General features: G+C 36.0%; 1 protein-coding gene across 8 annotated transcripts in view; it reads left to right on the plus strand.

The window, feature by feature from the left end:
* Positions 1 to 3,840: 3,840 nt before the first annotated feature.
* TMEM241 (transmembrane protein 241) overlaps positions 3,841 to 18,630 on the plus strand; it is a 178,036-nt gene continuing 163,246 nt past the window's right edge. For all 8 annotated transcript variants that reach the window (XM_074203554.1, XM_074203553.1, XM_074203555.1 and 5 more), the window contains exons 1-3: positions 3,841 to 4,032; positions 12,026 to 12,072; positions 17,791 to 17,868. In XM_074203554.1, the coding sequence (XP_074059655.1) occupies positions 3,961 to 4,032; positions 12,026 to 12,072; positions 17,791 to 17,868 (197 nt within the window). In that variant the 5' untranslated portion in view covers positions 3,841 to 3,960. The remainder of the gene's footprint in view (positions 4,033 to 12,025; positions 12,073 to 17,790; positions 17,869 to 18,630) is intronic.

The raw sequence follows: 18,630 nt of genomic DNA on the forward strand, positions 1-18,630 counted from the left end.
CTGATATCATGGAACCAAATGGTAAAATAGTTATTGAAAGAATACATTGATCCCCTTCTGAAAGGGATACCAAAATGAAAACACCAAATTCCAGAATGATCAGATAAAAATAGAAAATCCTGCAAGCAGCCAGAAAGAAACAATTTAGATACCAAGGAGCCACAGTAAGGATTACTCAGGACCTTACTGCATCACAATTAAGGGATCAAATATTTTGAAGAGCAAGGGAGCTTGTAATGCAGCCAAGAATTCAATATCTGGCAAAACTGAGCCTTCTCTTCCAATGGAAAAGATGCATATTTAACAACTTTTCCTGATGAAAAGACCAGAGCTAAGTAGAAAATTTGGACTTCAAACAGGAGACTCAAAAGACACATGAAAAGGTTAATAAAAAGGGTAAAGAAAAAAAAACTGCTATCCAATAAGCTGAAACTGGCTATATACCCACCTGGGAGAAAGATTCTCATAATTCTTGAGAATTGTAAATCAGAGTGAATACACTTAGCCAGAAGTAATGGACACTCACGACTTATCCATGATTCTGATAGAATGATTTAAAAACAATATCTCCTTAAAAGAGGGGGGCAATAAAGAGATGGGAGGATCGAGGAGATTGAATAGGGTAAATAACATTACATTATTAGGTACAAAGGGACTATTGCAATAGAGGGGAAAAAGGGAAGAGTTCAGAACTGCCTGAATTTTACTCTCATCAGATTTGGCTCAAAGTTAACATACACACACTCAGTTGAGTTAAGAAATTTATCTCACCTTTCAGGTATTAAAAGGGGAAAGTGGGGGGAGAAGGGAGGAAAAGAAGAATTAACAGAAGGAAGGGAAGGAAGAAGGGGCAAAGGGAAAAGGGAAAGAAACAGAGGTAGGTTGGATATAAGGGGGCAAATACATTGAAGGAGGTGAAATTCAGAAGCAAAATACTGGGGAATATGGATAAAACAGAAAAAGGGGAAAAACACAAACAGGAGAAAGATAGCATGGATGGCAATAAAGAATTAATAATTATAACTTTGAATGTGAATGGGATGAACTCTCCCATAAAATGTGAGCAAATAACAGAGTAGATTAAAAATCAGAATCCTGCTTACTTAAGAAACTCATTTGAAGCAGAGAGATACATATAGAGTAAAGGTAAAAGGTTGGAACAAAATGTATTTTGCTTTAGCTGAAGTGAAAAAGGCAGTGGTAGCAATCCTTATCTCAGACAAAGCAGCCACAAAAATAGATCTCATTAAAAGAGCTAAGGAAGGAAACTATGTCCTCCTAAAAGTTACCATAGACAATGAAGCAATTTCAATACTAAATATGTATGCGCCAAGTGATGTAGCATTCAAATTCTTAGAGGAGAAGCTAAATGAATTACAGGAAGACATAGATAGCAATACTCTACTGGTGGGAGACCTCAATCTCCCATTCTCAGATTTAGATAAATCTAACCATAAAATAAAGGAAGTTAAGGAGGTAAATAGAATGTTAGAAAACCTAGATGTGATAGATCTTTGGAGAAAATTGAATTGGAATAGAAAGGAATATATAATTTTTTTCCTGCAGTACACAAAAATTGACCATGTACTAGATCATAAAAACCTTATAATTAAATACAGAAAGGCAGAAATAGTGAATTCTTCCTTCTCAGTTCATAATACAATAAAAATCACATGCAATAATGATCCATGGAAAGATAGACCTAAAACTAATTGGAAACTAAATAACTTCATTTTAAAGAATTAGTGGATCAAACAACAAATTATAGAAAGAATTAATGATTTCATCCTAGATGATGACAACAACAAGACAACATACCAAAACTTATGGGATACAGCTAAGGCAGCTGTCTGGGGATATATTATATCTTTAAATGCTTACATGAATAAATTAGAGAAAGAGGAAATCAATGAACTAAACATGCAACTAAAAAATTAGAGAAAGAACAAATTAAACCCCCCCAATGAAATACCAAATTAGAAATTCTAAAACTTAAAGGAGAAATTAATGAAATCAAAAGCAAGAAAACTATATTAAAAATAAAATTGATAAACCTCTGGTTAATTTGATTTAATAAAAGATAGGAGAAAACCAAATTGCAGTATCATAAATGAAAGAGGTGAACTTACCACCAATAAGGAAGAAATTAAAGTAAAAATTTGGAATTATTTTGCCCAACTCTATGTCAATAAATTTGATAATCGAAGTGAAATGGATGAATATTTACAAAAATATAAGTTGCCCAGGTTAAATGAAGAGGAATTTAAATACCTAAATAACCCTGTCTCAGAAAAGAAATTCAATAAATCATTGTTGAACTCCCTAAGAAAAAATCTACAGGACCAGATGGATTCACAAGTGAATTCTATCAACCATTTAAGGAACAATTGGTTCCAATCCTATATAAACTCTTTGGAAAAATAGGTGAAGATGGAACTCTGCTAACTCTTTCTATGACCCCAATATGGTGCTGATACCTAAACCAGGAAGAGTCAAAACAGAGAAAGAAAATTATAGACCTATCTTCCTAATGAATATAGATGCAAAAATCTTAAATAAAATCTTAGCAAAGTGATTACAGCAAGTTATCACTAGGATAATATACTATAACCAAGCAGGATTTATCTCAAGAATGCAGGGTTGGATCAATATTAGGAAAACTGTTAGTATAATTAACTATATCAATAACAAACCTAACAGAAATCATCTGATTATCTCAATGGATCCCGAAGAAGCCTTTGACAAAATACAGAACCCATTCCTACTAAAAAACACTAGAGAGTGTAAGAATAAATGGATTGTTCCTTAGAATTATTAGCAATGGGCATAAGCTAGAGTTATTCCCCATAGGATCAGGGGTGAAACAATGAGTCCCGTTATCACCACTACTGTTCAATATTGTGTTAGAAACGTTAGCTTCAGGGGGTAGCTAAGTGGTGCAGTGGATAGAGCACCAGCCCTGGAGTCAGGAGTACCTGAGTTCAAATCTGGTCTCAGAGACTTAATAATTACCTAGCTGTGTGGCCTTGGGCAAGCCACTTAACTCCATTGCCTTGCAAAAAAATCTAAAAAAAAAGGTTAGCTTCAGCAATAAGAGAAGAAAAAGAAACGAAAGGAACTAGAATTGGGAAGAAAGAAACACAACTCTCACTCTTTGCAGATATGATGCTATATTTATAGAGAATTCTAAAAAAATCATCTTAAAAACTACTAGAAACAATTAGCGACTTTAGCAAAGTTGCAGGGCTCATAAATCCTCAGGGCTCATACGCTCATGAATTCTCAGCATGAGGAAACTGAGACAAGCACAGCTAGGAAGTGTCTGAGGTCAAATTTGAACTCAGGAAAATGAGTGAGTCTTTCTGATTTCGGATTGGGCACTTTATACACTGCCATCAAGCGGCCCAAGATGAAAAAAAATAACCTATTCAGTTGGACAGGGACTGGGTGGGTCATTTTTCATCTTTATCTCTTGCACAGAACCTAGTTCCTATCTAAAAGGGGTTTCCTGTTGAATTGGGTTAAACGACAGAGATAAAATGACAATTCTACAAATTATATGTTCAGATGCGACCAATGAGGGTCGAACTGGTTCTCCCCGACCTCCAGTGCCCTCTCTTTCCTATAGCTAGGCTTCCTTTACCTAGAAGAGCTGAGAAACTCCTCCCCTTCTCCGACTCCAGACGCCTCCGGGTTCCCCAGGGAAGCAAATCAAAGCTCTTTCTGGACCGCTTCCCCGCGGAAAGAGCTGTCCCAGGACCTCTAAACGGGGGATGGCCCCTTTAAGGAGGCCGAACCCGGAAAGGGCTGTCCCTTCTGCCTATTGGTGCCCAGGCTGAGCAACGTGGGTCTGTCGTGGCATCTTCTCCTTGTCGCAGATTTCAGCGCCCCGGTTTTAGCAGATTCCAGTAGGAAGCGATCCCTGCTCTCTTCTCCCGCCGGGAGAGGATGCTTTGACAGATGCATGCAAAGAGACCATTCCCGGGTCTCACTTTCTGTGCCTTCTACCTGGCCACCTACCTCACGAACAAGGTGAGAGAGAAGGGCGAGGTCCTGGGCTCGGAATGGCACTTTTCACTGTCGGAGCCTCCCACCCGCCCCATTCCTGGGATTGTTTCTGCTGCTGCACAGCTTAGACTCCATAGATAACTCCTGCCTTGTTTTCTCATTGCTAGTTAGGACAGTTCAGTGATCTCCTAGTGCCCTTCCAGCTTCAAACGTCATGCTCCTATGATCCTAAGAATTTTTGTATAAAGGTTTTAAGTCCTTGATACATTCTTTCAGGTCATTAAGTCAAAACAATTTTAAAAAAGGAAGAAAAAGAAGCAGCAGCTTTCTAATCTATTAACTCCTAGAGAATAATAAAAGTATCTATGTAGGGGCAGCTAGGTGGTGCAGTAGATAGAGCACTGGCCCTGGAGTCAGGAGTACCTGGGTTCAAATGCGACCTCAGATTTAATAATTACCTAGCTGTGTGGCCTTGGGCAAGCCACTTAACCCCATTACATTGCAAAAACATAAAAAAAAAGGTATGTAGTGCTTTACAGAGGTTACAACAATTCTACTTTTAAACCCATTTTACAGATTTTGTGTAACTGATGCCCAAAGTGAGTTAAATGACTTGCCAAGGTCATGCATTAAGGTGACTAAAGTGGGATTACTAATCCTTTTCTTCCTCTGTTTGTTACTGGTCTTCTCCAGTTCCTATTTTTTTTCTTTTTGGCAGTGGGCGTTAAGTGACTTGCCCAAGTTCACACAGGTAATTGTTAAGTGTCTGAGATCAAATTTGAACTCTGAGCCTCCTGATTCCAAGGTCAGTGTTCTATCTACTGCCACCTAGCTAACTCTCTTTTTCTTCCTTAAAGTCATAATCTAGAAGTAATAAAATCATAAATTGTCTCCATCCCCATTCTCCTAAAAAAATAATGACTCCTCCCTTTTTGGTGTTTGTCCTTTTAGCAGTCTGGTGATGCCTATAAATGTCTTCTCTGAATATTAGTTTTAAATGCATAAAATGAAACATATGAGATTATAAAAGAAACCAACTTTATTGAAATTCAAATATTATTAATAGCATCTATCTCCTAGAGTTTTTGTGAGGATCAAATGAAATAATAATTGTAAAGCACTTATCACAGTGCCTTCTACCTTCATTTGTGATCCCTTTTTTGAAGTTTTCTTGCCAATGATAATGCCATTGTTTTGCCATTTCTTTCTTCAGTTAATTTTTGTAAAAAAGGAAACTGAGGCAAACAGGGTTAAGTGACTTGCCCAGAGTCAGTTGGCTAAGAAATATCTGAGGACTGAACTCAGGTTTTCCTGACTCAGGCCTAGTGCTTTAATCACTGTACTAACATAGTAAGGGCTTTATAAATGTTTGCTATACAAGTATCAAAATGTATATTTTCTCAAAAGTTCATAGATCCCAGGTTAAGAATTCTTTCCTTCAGAGACTTTTTAAACTCCTCTGATAAGCCTCAGGGTTGTACTAATGATTCTTCCTTTGTGAATTGTAGACCTTATGCTGTGGCAATGGGATATGCTCTGCATAAGATCTACAACCTATTTTCTAACCCATTTTTAGCATCCCTCTGCCTCTCCCCTTTCCCATATGTTTTAAGTTATAAATTGATATCAGATTTTAAACATGAATTCTAATTTAAAAACAGTTAAGTATTATTATTTGATATGGTTAGAAAGTTTGGAACTTATCAGGAAACAAGAATAAGGTGGCAGTGGGATAAGCATTGGAAATTTTTATTTCATATAAGCTTTACAAGCTATTAAAGGCCAGATCAAAACTAGAGTGTTTTTCCTAGACACAAGAACCTAGACCAGGGTCAATTTTGGGACCAATGAAGGGAAGAATTTGTGGTCTGGGCATATGCTGAGGGATCTGCTTTCAGCAAAATTATTTAAAGATAGACACCTGGCATGCCTTGAAGTTAAGTTGAAAACTAGGGATCAAATATAGCCAACCATTTTTACAAAAGAGTAAAAGGGTACCTTGACAGATTAAGAGACTTGGGCTAAAGTTACAAAGGCTTTTTCTTTCTTTCTTTCTTTCTTTCTTTCTTTCTCTTTCTTTCTTTCTCTTTCTTTCTTTCTTCTTCCTTTCTTCTTTCTTTCTTTCTTTCTTTCTCTCTCTCGCTTTCTTTCTTTCTTTCTCTCTCTCGCTTTCTTTCTTTCTTTCTTTCTTTCTTTCTCTTTCTTTCTTTCTCTTTCTTTCTTTCTTCTTCCTTTCTTTCTTCTTTTTCTTCTTCCTTCTTTCTTCTTCTTCCTTTCTTCTTCTTCTTTCTTCCTTCTTTCTTCTTCCTTCTTCCTTCTTCCTTCTTCCTTCTTTCTTTTCTTCTTCTTCTTCTTCTTCTTCTTCTTCCTCTTCTTCTTCCTCCTCCTCCTCCACCACCACTTCCTTCCCCTCCTCCTCTATCTCTCTTCCTCCATTTATTTCTCTTCTTTCCTAAGCACTGTGGAAAGTGTCTCAATAAATGTTTATCTGAATGCATGAATAAGCAAAGAATTCACTTTCCTCACCACGATCTTATGAGGTAGGTAAGGCTAATGTTTCGTTGTCCTCATTTTGCAGATTTTGCATGTTTACACATCTGAGAAGCCTTAGCTGGAACTAAAATCAGGGTTTGCTGTCTCTAAATCTTATGGTTTTTGTTTTCATTTTTGTTTTTATTTTTTGCAAGGCAATGGGGTTAAGTGGCGTGCCCAAGGTCACACAGCTAGGTAATTATTAAGTGTCTGAGGTTGGATTTGAACTCAGGTACACCTGACTCCAGGGCCGGTGCTCTATCCACTCCTCCACCTAGCTGCCCCAATCTTATTGTTTTTAAAAAAATTCTAAATGTAAATATTTTTAAAAAGTGTTTCCATATTTATTGCATACCATTAAAAGAGGATTTTCTGTGAAATAATGAATCTCTAATGTTCTTTCCACTTGGAAATTTATTAAAGTAAAAAAAAAATACAAGTTTTATTATTCTTTAGCATGTAAAACAAATACCTAAAGCTGGATTGAAATGTGGAGAATGTAAAAAAGTTCTACCTATGATTGTTTATTTCTTTATCTTTATACCAACACTATTTTAAGATAGCAAGATTTTTTGAGTGCTTTTGAGTATTTTGAGTATAATTATTATTGAGTATTTTTTGATGAATAAGCATTATATCATAGAAGTTCATGACATAACTTTGACTATAAAAAGTTTACATTTTAAAGAAGTCAAGAGATGGAAAATGTGGGCTATTAAGTATGGCTTCCAAAGGTTTTACCCTTTCCCTGCCCCAGAGAATTTAGAGGAAAAAAATCAGGAAATATCATCTAATGAAATAGAAAACTATAAAGAATAATCATACATAAGAATGTTTTCTATGACTTAGAAGGAGTAGAAAACACTTTTCTGTTCTTAGTGGAACACTTTTTCTTAAAGGAAAAAGAGGTCCTTTAGAACTCTGAAGTAGAACTAACAATTCAATCTGTGATCTTAACAAGATTACTAATTGAGAATTAAGTAAAGCCTTAAGGAGTTTCCCTGTCCCATTAAGACCATGAGAAACTCATCTACTTTTTGTTTACTATGGATTCTTACCTTTTCTTGTTATAAAATGAAAACTTTCCAGATCTGTGATTATGGGACATTAAGTTTTCACTTAGTATTATATACAAATGTATGTATTTACATGTACAAACATATGTGTAAATATTTCTTATGCTCTCATTTCCAGATACAAAGTAAGAGATGATTTTTAGGAACTTGCTTATCTTTTTATATTGATGATAACATTCCTTACTCAGGCTAATCTAGCTGCTTTTTTGCTAGTGTTTTCATTTAAAGAAGAATAATGCACCTCCTGAGAGATATCCTGATATAGTAAATAAAGAACCAAGCATCATGTTCAGGCTTTGACTCTGATGGGCTAATGTACAAGTCAATCAATTTCTCAGTGCCCCAAGGAATGTTTTAAGAGTTTAAATCTGCAGAGTTTCAAAGATGCATTTGTAGGGAGATTTCCTCCTTCCCCACATCAGCAAGGAAAGGGAATAAGCATTTATATAGTTCCTTTGTTGTTGCTGTTGTTGTTTTTGGTGGGGGGGAGTCTTTGTGATCTCTTCTGGGATTTTTCTTGGCAAAGATATTGGAGTACTTTGCCATTTCCTTCTCCTAATCAAGTTGATTATCTAGAAGTGACTTGCCCAGGATCACATAATAAGCAAGAGTCTGAGATCAGATTTGAACTCATCAAGATGAGTCTCCCTCATTCCAGGTCTGGCATTCTATTCACAGTGTCACCTAGCTGCCCCTATATAGCTCCTACTATTCATCATGCACTTTGACAAATATTCTTTCATTTGACAATTTAATTCATAAATCTGCTGCCATCCCCTGCTTCCCACCATGTACCTTTTATTGCAACACAATATATATTTGTTGCAGAGTAATCAGTAGTTCTTTGAAATCTGTAACCAATCAAACCAGGTAGAAGGATGGGTGTTTCCATTCACTGAAATTCTTATCACATTGTCTAGGATTTTCATTTGCATGAGTAGCATCATCTTTTTTTTTTTTTTTAACAAAAGATGGCCCATCCTAAATGCCTTAGGAATCTGTCTTTGCCCTTTGTATACTTCGGTTTCTTTTTTAAAACAGCATTTCTTTCTATGAAAGTGAGTAATCTCATATAAATTAGGCATGTACAATCATGTTAGACATATTTCCTTATTAGTCATATTATGAAAGAAGAATCAGAAAAAAAGGGAAAAAATCATAAGAAAGAAAAAATGAAACAAATTTTTAAAAAGTAAAAATAGTATACTTTGGTCTGCATTCAGACTCCTTAGTTCTTTTTTTCTGAATGTGGATGACATTTTCCACAAGAACTTATTTTAAAAATATTTTGAATATTTTTATCATAATTTCAACAGCAATTTTTCAACATAATTGTTTTTCTTGGTAATCCTCTGTGTTTTATTTATGATTTTAAAAACATTATTCTGAGAAGAATATTCTGACTTCACCAGACCGGTAAAGGAGTCTGTGCCACCAAAAAAGGTTATGAACCTCAGGTCTAGAATCTGATGAGTACCAAACCAGAAAGGAAATCCTATCATCTCAAATATTTCCATCAGTTCAACTCATTTATACATTACCTTTCTGTCTCACTCTGAGAAACACAGACATAACCTTACTGTCTCACTGCAGGTTTGTACCTTAAGTGGTGCTCTTTAGTAATATGAATTGCTAAAGAGGGAAATTTTAAAAGCTGTAAATTTGATTTCAATTTCTTTAGAGAATAGAGGCATATTGTTTTACTGACACAGTCACGTTATTATATATACATATAAAACTTTAAAGTTTGGTAAGCCCTTTAAATAATTAGGTAAGGTAGTTAGTAAGCAATATTAATCCCCATTTTTACAGATGAAGAAAAAGAGGTAGAAAAGTTTCAGTGATGGGAATCAAACTCACTTTCCTGACCCTGAGTTTCCTGGTCTTTCTGGGCAAAATAGGCACTGAATAAATATTTATTTTTAAAAATTTAAAATTAATCTTTTATTTTTATATCAACTGTTTTTCCAGGAATGTCCTCCATCCTTCTGCTTCCTTGAGAACTGTCTCTTTTTACAAAAAATGAAAAGGAGGAAAAAAGTGGTCCAGCAAAACTAAGCAGCATTAACCAAATCTGGCAGAACATACTCTGTTCTACCCATAGTCTCTCAATTTTACAAATAGGGGAGAGATGCAGTTTCTCATTTTTTCTTCTGGGCCAAGATTGGTTCTTATATTCATTATATTTTTGTTTTGCTCTCTTGAGAGCTATGGGTCATCCTGGCCTCAGATGCTTATAAGCTATGTGACCCAGGGTAAGTCACTTAACCTCTGCCTGCCTCAGTTTCCTCATCTTTAAAAAAGGAGATGATGATAGGGCTTTTATCTCAGAATTGTTTGGGGGATCAAAACAAAGTATGTAAAGCACTTGCAACCCTTAAAACCTCACAAATGTTAGCTATTTTATATATTTTGTAGGCATTGTAGTCATGTTCCTTAAGAATATGTTGTCTTTAGGAAAATTGTTCTCATGGACCTACATTAGGATACTAGATGAGGGGTAGAATTATACAACTATACCTCTAGGTGACACAGCATATAAAATGCTGGGCCTGGAGGCAGGAAAACTCATTTTCCTGAGTTCTTCAGACACATATTACCTGTGACCCTGGGCAAGTCATTTAACCCTGTTTGTCTCAGTTTCCTCATCTATAAAATGAATTGAAGAAGAAAATAGCAAAACACTTCAGTATCTTTGCAAAAAAAAGCAAAAGCAAAACCAACCCATAGTAAAACCCAAAATGGGGTTATGAAGACTGGGACAAACATAACTAAAAACAATGAAACAACAGGTCATGGAAGAAGATTCATATTCTTGATTATTATTCTGTAAAGTATGAGCTAAGTCTAATTTGCAGTTTTCTGTGATGCATACCTAAATGGATATGTTGCCTAACTGAAATCTAATCCACAGCCAGGTCTACTGAGAATTGATAAAGCTAAATAACATTATTGATTTTTAGAAATAAAATGTTAAATAAGTGCAAAAGCAAAGTATCTTCTTACAAAGGCAAATAAAGTTACTTGTTTTGAACCCTATCAGTGATTTCATGGGTATAGAGAACCCTGGGGTGAGGAAACTTCCAATAGCAATTAATAAATAATGAAACACTTATTATGGCCTAACTACATGGGTGTATTAAAAAAGAAGCAAGGAAGATAGTTATTGCTCTCAAGACACTTACATCCAAGTGAGGAAAGATGCTGTATTAAGGGGGATCTATATCTGGAAAGAGAGTGGGGGGTGAGGACCCAAGGGCAGGTTGATGCTGGCTCTGAAACTTATCTTAGAGAGTTGCCTGGGGCCACTAGGTGGCACCATAGTGCCAGGCCTAGAATCTAAAAGCCTCATCCTGACATTTACCCGTTGCTTGACCCTGGGCAAGTCACTGAACCTGTTTGCCTCAGTTTCCTCATAAATGAGCTGGAGAACAAAAATGACAAACCACTCCAATGTTTTTGCCCAAAGAAATCCAAAATGGGGGCACAAAGAGTTGGAAAAAATGATTGAACAACAGGGACGTTGAGGTTAAATGACTTGCTGGAGTCACTAGTCAACATATATCTGAAGCAAGATTTGAGCCCAGGTTTTCTTGACTCCAAGGTTAGCTCTCTGTTGACTGTTATGTTTAGGTAATAGCTTTCAATGGCTAATTGCTTTGAATCTCCTTGATGGAGTTTTTTATCTTCTTGTGAACTTTTTTAAGCTTATTATTTTTATTAATATATCTATATTTAATTAATATTATATATTAAGTTTATAAATTTAATGTTGTTGATTGACATAAATATGTGTTATTATTGTTTGTTGATTGCAGATTAGTAACTGACCTGAGGTAGATATTAGTTTCAGGTTTTTTCCTGGGGGAATTTTAATTCATCTGTATTAAAGGGACTGATTACTTGAACCTTTGGGTCTTCTATTGATTCATTGTATAAGGTTCAAGGACAAGACAACAATGTTGTAAGAGGCAATGTTCCATATTAGATAGAGATCTGGCCTTGGAACCACAAAGACTTGGGTTCAAATTTTACCTCTGAACGCATACTAGTTGAGTTATCTAGGTCAAGCAACTTAATCTCTCAGTGCTCTAGGCAACTTTCTTAAGACTAAATTGTAGGGGCAGCTAGGTGGTGCAGTGAACAGAGCACCGGCCTTGGAGTCAGGAGTACCTGGGTTCAAATCCAACCTCAGACACACCTAGCCATGTGGCCTTGGGCAAGCCACTTAACCCCATTGCCTTGAAAAATTAAAAAAAAAGACTAAATTGTAGAGAAGATCATAGCCTATGTCAGTTGAGTGTATTTCTTCACTAGGGAGGAAATCCCACTGAAATCACAGGTTGAGGGATTTCCTTCTAACACATTAGAAGTTTATAATATCTAAGAACTTTGTATTTGTTTTTCAGTATGTACTGTCTGTCTTGAAATTCACCTACCCCACCTTATTCCAAGGGTAAGTACCTTTAAAATACATTTTTTTTTGAAACAAATGATAGCTAGGTGGCCCCATGGTGCATAGAGGATATGGTTTGGAGTCAGAATCATCTTGAGTTCAAATGTGGTCTTAGATACTATCTGTTTGACCCTAGACAAGTCACTGAACCCTGTTTGCCTCAGTTTCCTTTTTTATAAAATAATCATGAGAAGAAAATGGCAAACTACTTCATTATCTCTGCCACGAAAAACTCAAAATGGGGTCATGGAGAGTTGAACACTACTGAAAAATGACTCATCAACAGTAAATGAAATGAATGACTAGAGGATGTCTGATGATATCAGGAGAAAGAATAAAACTGGAGAAGAATTCTTTCTCATCCCTCAGTTATTCACTGGCCTATTTAGAAAAAAGTCATTTACTTTTCACAGAGGTCCTTGCTAGCACCAAAGATGCTTCCCGCTACATTTTGTTGTAAGAAGGTCCTGTATTTGTGGTAAAGCTGTGGGACTGAGAAGAGTGCTACAGACAGCATGTGCTCTGTAAAAAGTTGTGGGGAAAAACCATTAAAATCTCTTAGAATCCCTTGTTTCCTTCAAAACCAAAATCAGATCCATCTTTTATAGGAGATCTTTCCTGTTTTCCCTCTCCCCAATATATAGCTTCTCTCTTCTTCAGTGTCTTCACATACACACATCCATACAAACATACATACATACATACATACATACATATATATATATATATTATTTATGGTCATGATGTTTCTTCTAAAACAATGTAAGCTCCCCGAAGGCAGGGACTGTTTCATTTTTATCTTTATCTCCTTGATAGAAGCAACAGTGTGGTTTAGGGGTGAAAGCTGACCTTGGAGATAAGAAGATTTGAGAGTTCACATCCTACCATTGATTTGAAATGACTCTGTGACCCTGGACAAGTCACCTAACCTTGAAGTGCATCGTCGAGTTCTCTAAGTTGTGGAGCATGTCTTTCTTGTCCATGGTCAAGGGAATTTCTCACTAGGACCTACCTTCACCGATAAAAATCACAGATTTAGCCTCAAAGCCCATGAGGTATTAAGTAAACACATAAATGGTTGTTGATTGACATAGATGTGAGTTATTATTTGGTGACTGGAAGTTAGTTAACTGACCTTAGGTGAACATTATCAGAAGTGTTAAGATATTAGCCAATGGAAATTATCAACTTTTTTTTTCATTGCAACTCTTGGTATATTCTGAAATTTTAAGTGTTTCTTAGAACTTAGGGCTAAAACATTAAGGGCTACCCCACTAGGTTGTGATAGGGCTATATCCTGGAAAGTCTGCATTTGCCCTTAAAAATTTACATCAAGCTCTCATTCAGGGAACCTTTGGCAGAATTTGAGTTCCCCCCAGGAATTCCTTGGGCAGCCGATGACAAAATGGATAAAGCCTAGAATCAGGAAGACGTGAGTTTAAATTTGGTCTCACATACTTATTAACTAAGTGATCCTGGGCCAGTCACTGATTTCTTTTTGCCCCAGGTTTTTTATCTGTAAGATGAGGTGGAGAAGGAAGTATCAAACTACTTCAGTATCTTTGCCCAGAATACTCCAAGTAGGGTTATGAAGAAACATAACAATAATTCAACAATAACAAAAAGAGATTCCTTGGAAATGTAGATTCAGTCTGTATGATTTCCCTCTTCGCCCTTAATTTGGTCCTGTTTACTTATTACTACTTTCTTATTTTCTCTAGTTTGGGGAACTCACAGTTCTTTCAAGTTACAAGAATTAACTTTATTTTTATTTAAAAAATTTTTTAATAGATCTATTTTTATTTAACCTTCTGAATATCATTCTTCCCCTTCCTTTAACCAGTAAACCATCCCTTAAAACAGAATATGTAAAATTAATCAACACATCTATTGAATCCAAGACTTTTATCATCCCTGAACAGATTTTAACTCTCATAATCATTTGCTTTTTTTTTAGGGTTTCCTGCCCCAAAGTTGACAATATCAGCCATCTTTTTGTACCTTCCCTCATTCTTCTTGGCTCAGTGGTTGAAATGGGAGAGTTAGAATACTCCTTGCTTCCCACTGCTAATTCCAGTTCTCTTCCTACTTCCATAACTCACTGACCTCTCTTCCTTTGAGGTTCATGTTATTCATATCTACCACCCAATGTACTGTCTGCCTTGAAATTCATACCTTACCTTATTCCAAGGGTAAGTACCTTTTAAAACCATCTTGCTGATAGTTGTCTACAGACCTCCAGGTCATTCCCCTTCTTTCCTCAATGAGCTATATATCTGACTTACAATTTTTTTCTTCTCCCCAACTCCTGCCTCATATAGGCAGACATCAACATACATATTAATTCTCCCTCAAACATCCTACTCACTCAGATCTTCAATCTACTCACCTCCCATGAACTACTCCCTCACTCCACCTTATCCTCACACATAGATTGTCATATTCTAGGTCATGCTAAACTCACCACTATGTTCAAGAATTTTTAAAATCTCCTTATCTGACATCTATTGACTATTCTTACAAAATCCTACTGTTATCTGTATGGTGACCTCCAATCTTCTGTCCACTCTGCTACTTAGCTGCTTCCTTCCCTTAACCAATCATGTAACTTTCCCTTTTTGGAATTTTTCAATGGAAGAACTGTACCCCACGGTACTTTTTAATACTCTGCTTTCCATAAATATGCCCAGTCATTGAAAAAAGGGATCCATGACTGCAGAGGTGAGTCTTGAATAAAATTTTTTAAAGATGCCCAGTTTATCTAACAAATTGAAAATGCTCAGAGTCTTTCAATGGCTTTTTTTTTTTGCAAGTCAATGGGATTAAATGACCTGCCCAAGGTACACAGCTAGGAATTATTAAGTGTTTGAAACTGGATTTGAACGCAGGTCCTCCTGACTGTAGGACTGATGTTCTATCCACTGTGCCACCTTGCTGCCACTCAGTGTCTTTTTAATTGCACATTGGATTGGAATTTTGGGGTCATACCATGCCTATAATGCATTACCTCCTTTGTTCTGACTACTGACTTCCTGGTCTTCCTTTTAGTCTTAAATAAAAACCTACTTTCTGAAGTCTTCTCCAATTCCTCTTAATTTTTGAGCTTTTCCTCTTTTAATTATTTCCTATTTATCCTATAGTATAGCTCACTTTGTGTACATTTGTTTGCATATTATCTCTCCTATTAGATTGTAAGTTCCTTGAGAGCAGGATCTGTCTTTTGCCTCTTGTATTCTCAGAGCTTAGGACAATATCTGGCACATATTTGGAGCTTAATAAATGTCTAACAATTGATTGAAGAGAATTATGGGTATGGAAATAATCCTTCAACAGAAATCTAATACTTGGAATACATAGATATTACAGAAGATCCAAGGTTTCATCTTGTAAGTAAACCCTCCACTAATATAGGTCACTGTGTCCTTTGATTGATGATCTTCACAACTTATTGTAGCCAATAACTTTATGAGTATTCTCTTAGAATTTAGTTAAGCTAAACTTCAGTTTTGACAAACAGTTCTTGGCTGGGTTCCTATTCAAAGCCTTTTTAAGCTGGGTAGGTCCTACTGTGGGGACTCTAATTGAAAGCCATGAATATTGTGGATTTTCTAGCATAAGTCTCTAGCAGTAAAAGCCATGAATAATATGGATTCTAGCAAAAGTCTAGTTATGAAAGTCATAATAATAATGATAATATGAAGTCCCTATCAATGCAAGACATGAATAATGTAAATCAAGATTAATGTAAGCCAAAAGGAAACACATTGACTGGGGCATGACCACAGTCCAAGGCCTCATATGCCTAGGAATCCATCCCAAACAACACTGTTATGGGATCCAGTTGTCTGGGACCTGAGCCCAGGGCTGAGCAGAGTAAACCAAAAAATATCAGCTGATCCAAACAAATATAATCTAAAAGTCCTCCCCCCTCTGCCTGATTTCTATGATTATCACAGGGTTTGGGGGGGGGTTCATGGGAAATCAAATAAATTGTCTAGCTAATGCCCTAGACTGCCCTGATGTGAATATCCCACTTTGATTATTAAACTACTTATAAAATCAATCTGGAGTCTCCCCATCTCTTTCTTCATTATCACATTAGACCTCTTTTTTGGGGGGATTCTTGAATATCCCACTGCAAGGGGATTTTGGGGGCAAGACACTTACCAGTGCTTGTTTCTTCAGAAATGTAGGGGCACTTTCATGCCATAATGAAGCAAAAGAATCATCAGTGTAGGACTATCTTACAGAGCTGGGGTCTTAGGTAGAATGGCACATTCCTATGATAAGGAAGTTATTTAGTTTTTAGGTACCCACAAGTCTGTGGGCAAATAGCATTTTTAAAATTACTTTATTATTTAGGTCCTTAGCCCCTAAGTGCAGTGTTGTAGCAATGTCTTTAGTAACTGAATAATCAACAAATATTTATTAAGCATTTATTGCTTAGATGAATGAAATAGTTCCTACTTGGAGCACCTCATGTTCTATTGGGGGAAGTGCACATTAAACATGATCTGTGATTGAATATAGTCCAACAACCAAAACTTGTAATATTCTATGTAATGTTTTGGAGCACAGAACATCCTTTACTAAACTGCACTGGCTTTTAAACTGTTTGGACCAGCCACATTTGGTGGAATATAGAAAGAACCAAAATCAGATGCCAACTTGCCTTCTTTTTTGGCCTTTATAGTCATCACAACTGCCTTTTTACTCCTGAAAATTAGCTTGTAGAAAGCCATAGGCATAGAAAACTTAAGAAAGTTGTTTTTTTCCAAAATAGACATGCTCCAAGACATCTGATTATTTTTATTCCATATGACAGTCAGAAAAAATCCGAATACATCAACTACTCCTATAAAAGAAAATTGTGAGGGAAAAACAAAACAAAACAACATACTTAGAAAATATGGTTTTAGGGGTAGCTAGGTGGCACAGTGGATAGAGTACCAGCCGTAGAGTCAGGAGGACCTGAGTTCAAATCCAACCTCAGACATTTAATAATTGCCTAGATGTGTAACCCCCCCCAACCAAAAACAAATAAGGAAATATGGTTTTAAGTAGCTTTGTTGTTAAGTACAAAATATTTAGTAAAAAATGGCTATCATAAGTGAATTTCTAGTACTGTGCTTGAAAGTTTCCTGTATGATGATATGATTTCAGGTCTAATATGGGAGGGGAGGGAAAGGAGTACTTATTAAGTATTTACTGTGTGCCAAATACTTGCTAAGTGTTTTCAATAACACATCATTATTATTGTTTCAGTTTATTTTCAACAAATAATATCTTATTTAATCCTTTTAACAACCCCTTTAGGTAGATATTACTGTTTTTATAGTTGAGGAAAGTGAGACAAACAGAAGTTAAGTGATTTGACCAGAGTCACATAGCTAGTATGTATCCAAGGCCAGCTTTGAACACCAGACATGGTACTCTAGGTACTAACAAGAATCTCATTTAAAAAGCTTAAGATGTGCCAAAAATAAAAAAAAAGATATGTCTAAAAATTGTAATTTACATAGGAAACAGGTCTCTTCCTGGCCATGTTCTCCCTTGAAAGAGTCATTGTCATCTTTCACAGAAGGAAATCTATATATGTCAAATAATTCAATATATTTGCATTTGATGTTAGGCCATGAATGTTTTGGACTGTAGACAGTATGTTTTATGACAATAGTCTTCTCAGTGATATATCTGTTGATAACTGTATAATTTCAGATGGCAGACATTAATTGGTGGACTTTTGCTTCACATTTCTTGGAAACTGGGCTGGGTGGAGATCAACAGCAATTCCAGGTACAGTGAATTCTACCTTTCTATAATTCATTAAGTTATTAATTTTTAAGGTATATGTTGCTTTCTTATATTTTATCTGCCTTTTTGATTTTTAAAAAATATAATGGTTTGACATTAGATTAACTCATAACTGGGATATAGAATATGAGACTTATAATACACTGATCCAATGATTATAACTTGTTTTTAAAGCTGATTTGTTAAAATATCTTAGGGCATAATAATTTTCATTAACTAGAGACTCTACTTTGGTACATCTTTGCCCCATCCTGGCTAAACTTATTCTTTGCCATGTAACCAGAGTTAAGCTATGATAATAATGCATTATTTGACATTTTTGCATCATTTTGCAAAGTAGTCTGCATCCTTTAGCTTACTGGATTCTTGTGACAACCCTCTGAAGTAGATATACCCATTTTAACATGAGTCAAGTTTGCCAAAATTTATTAAGTGCCTACTAGTGTCAGGCTTTGATCTAGAAGTTGAGATTAAAAGAAAAACAAAAGGGAAGCAGCTAGATGGCGCAGTGGATAGAGCACTGGCCTTGGAGTCAGGAGTACCTGAGTTCAAGTCTGACCTCAGCCACTTAATAATTACCTAGCTGTGTGGCCTTGGGCAAGCCACTTGACCCCATTGTCTTGCAAAAAACCTAAAAAAATAAAAAAGTCCCTGTTTTCAAGGAGCTTACAGTCTAATGCAGGAGACAACATGCAAAGAATTATGTACCAACAAGGTATAGACAGAATAAACTGGATTATTATC

This window comes from Macrotis lagotis, chromosome X (assembly GCF_037893015.1).
Source record: "Macrotis lagotis isolate mMagLag1 chromosome X, bilby.v1.9.chrom.fasta, whole genome shotgun sequence".
NCBI lineage: Eukaryota > Metazoa > Chordata > Mammalia > Peramelemorphia > Peramelidae > Macrotis > Macrotis lagotis.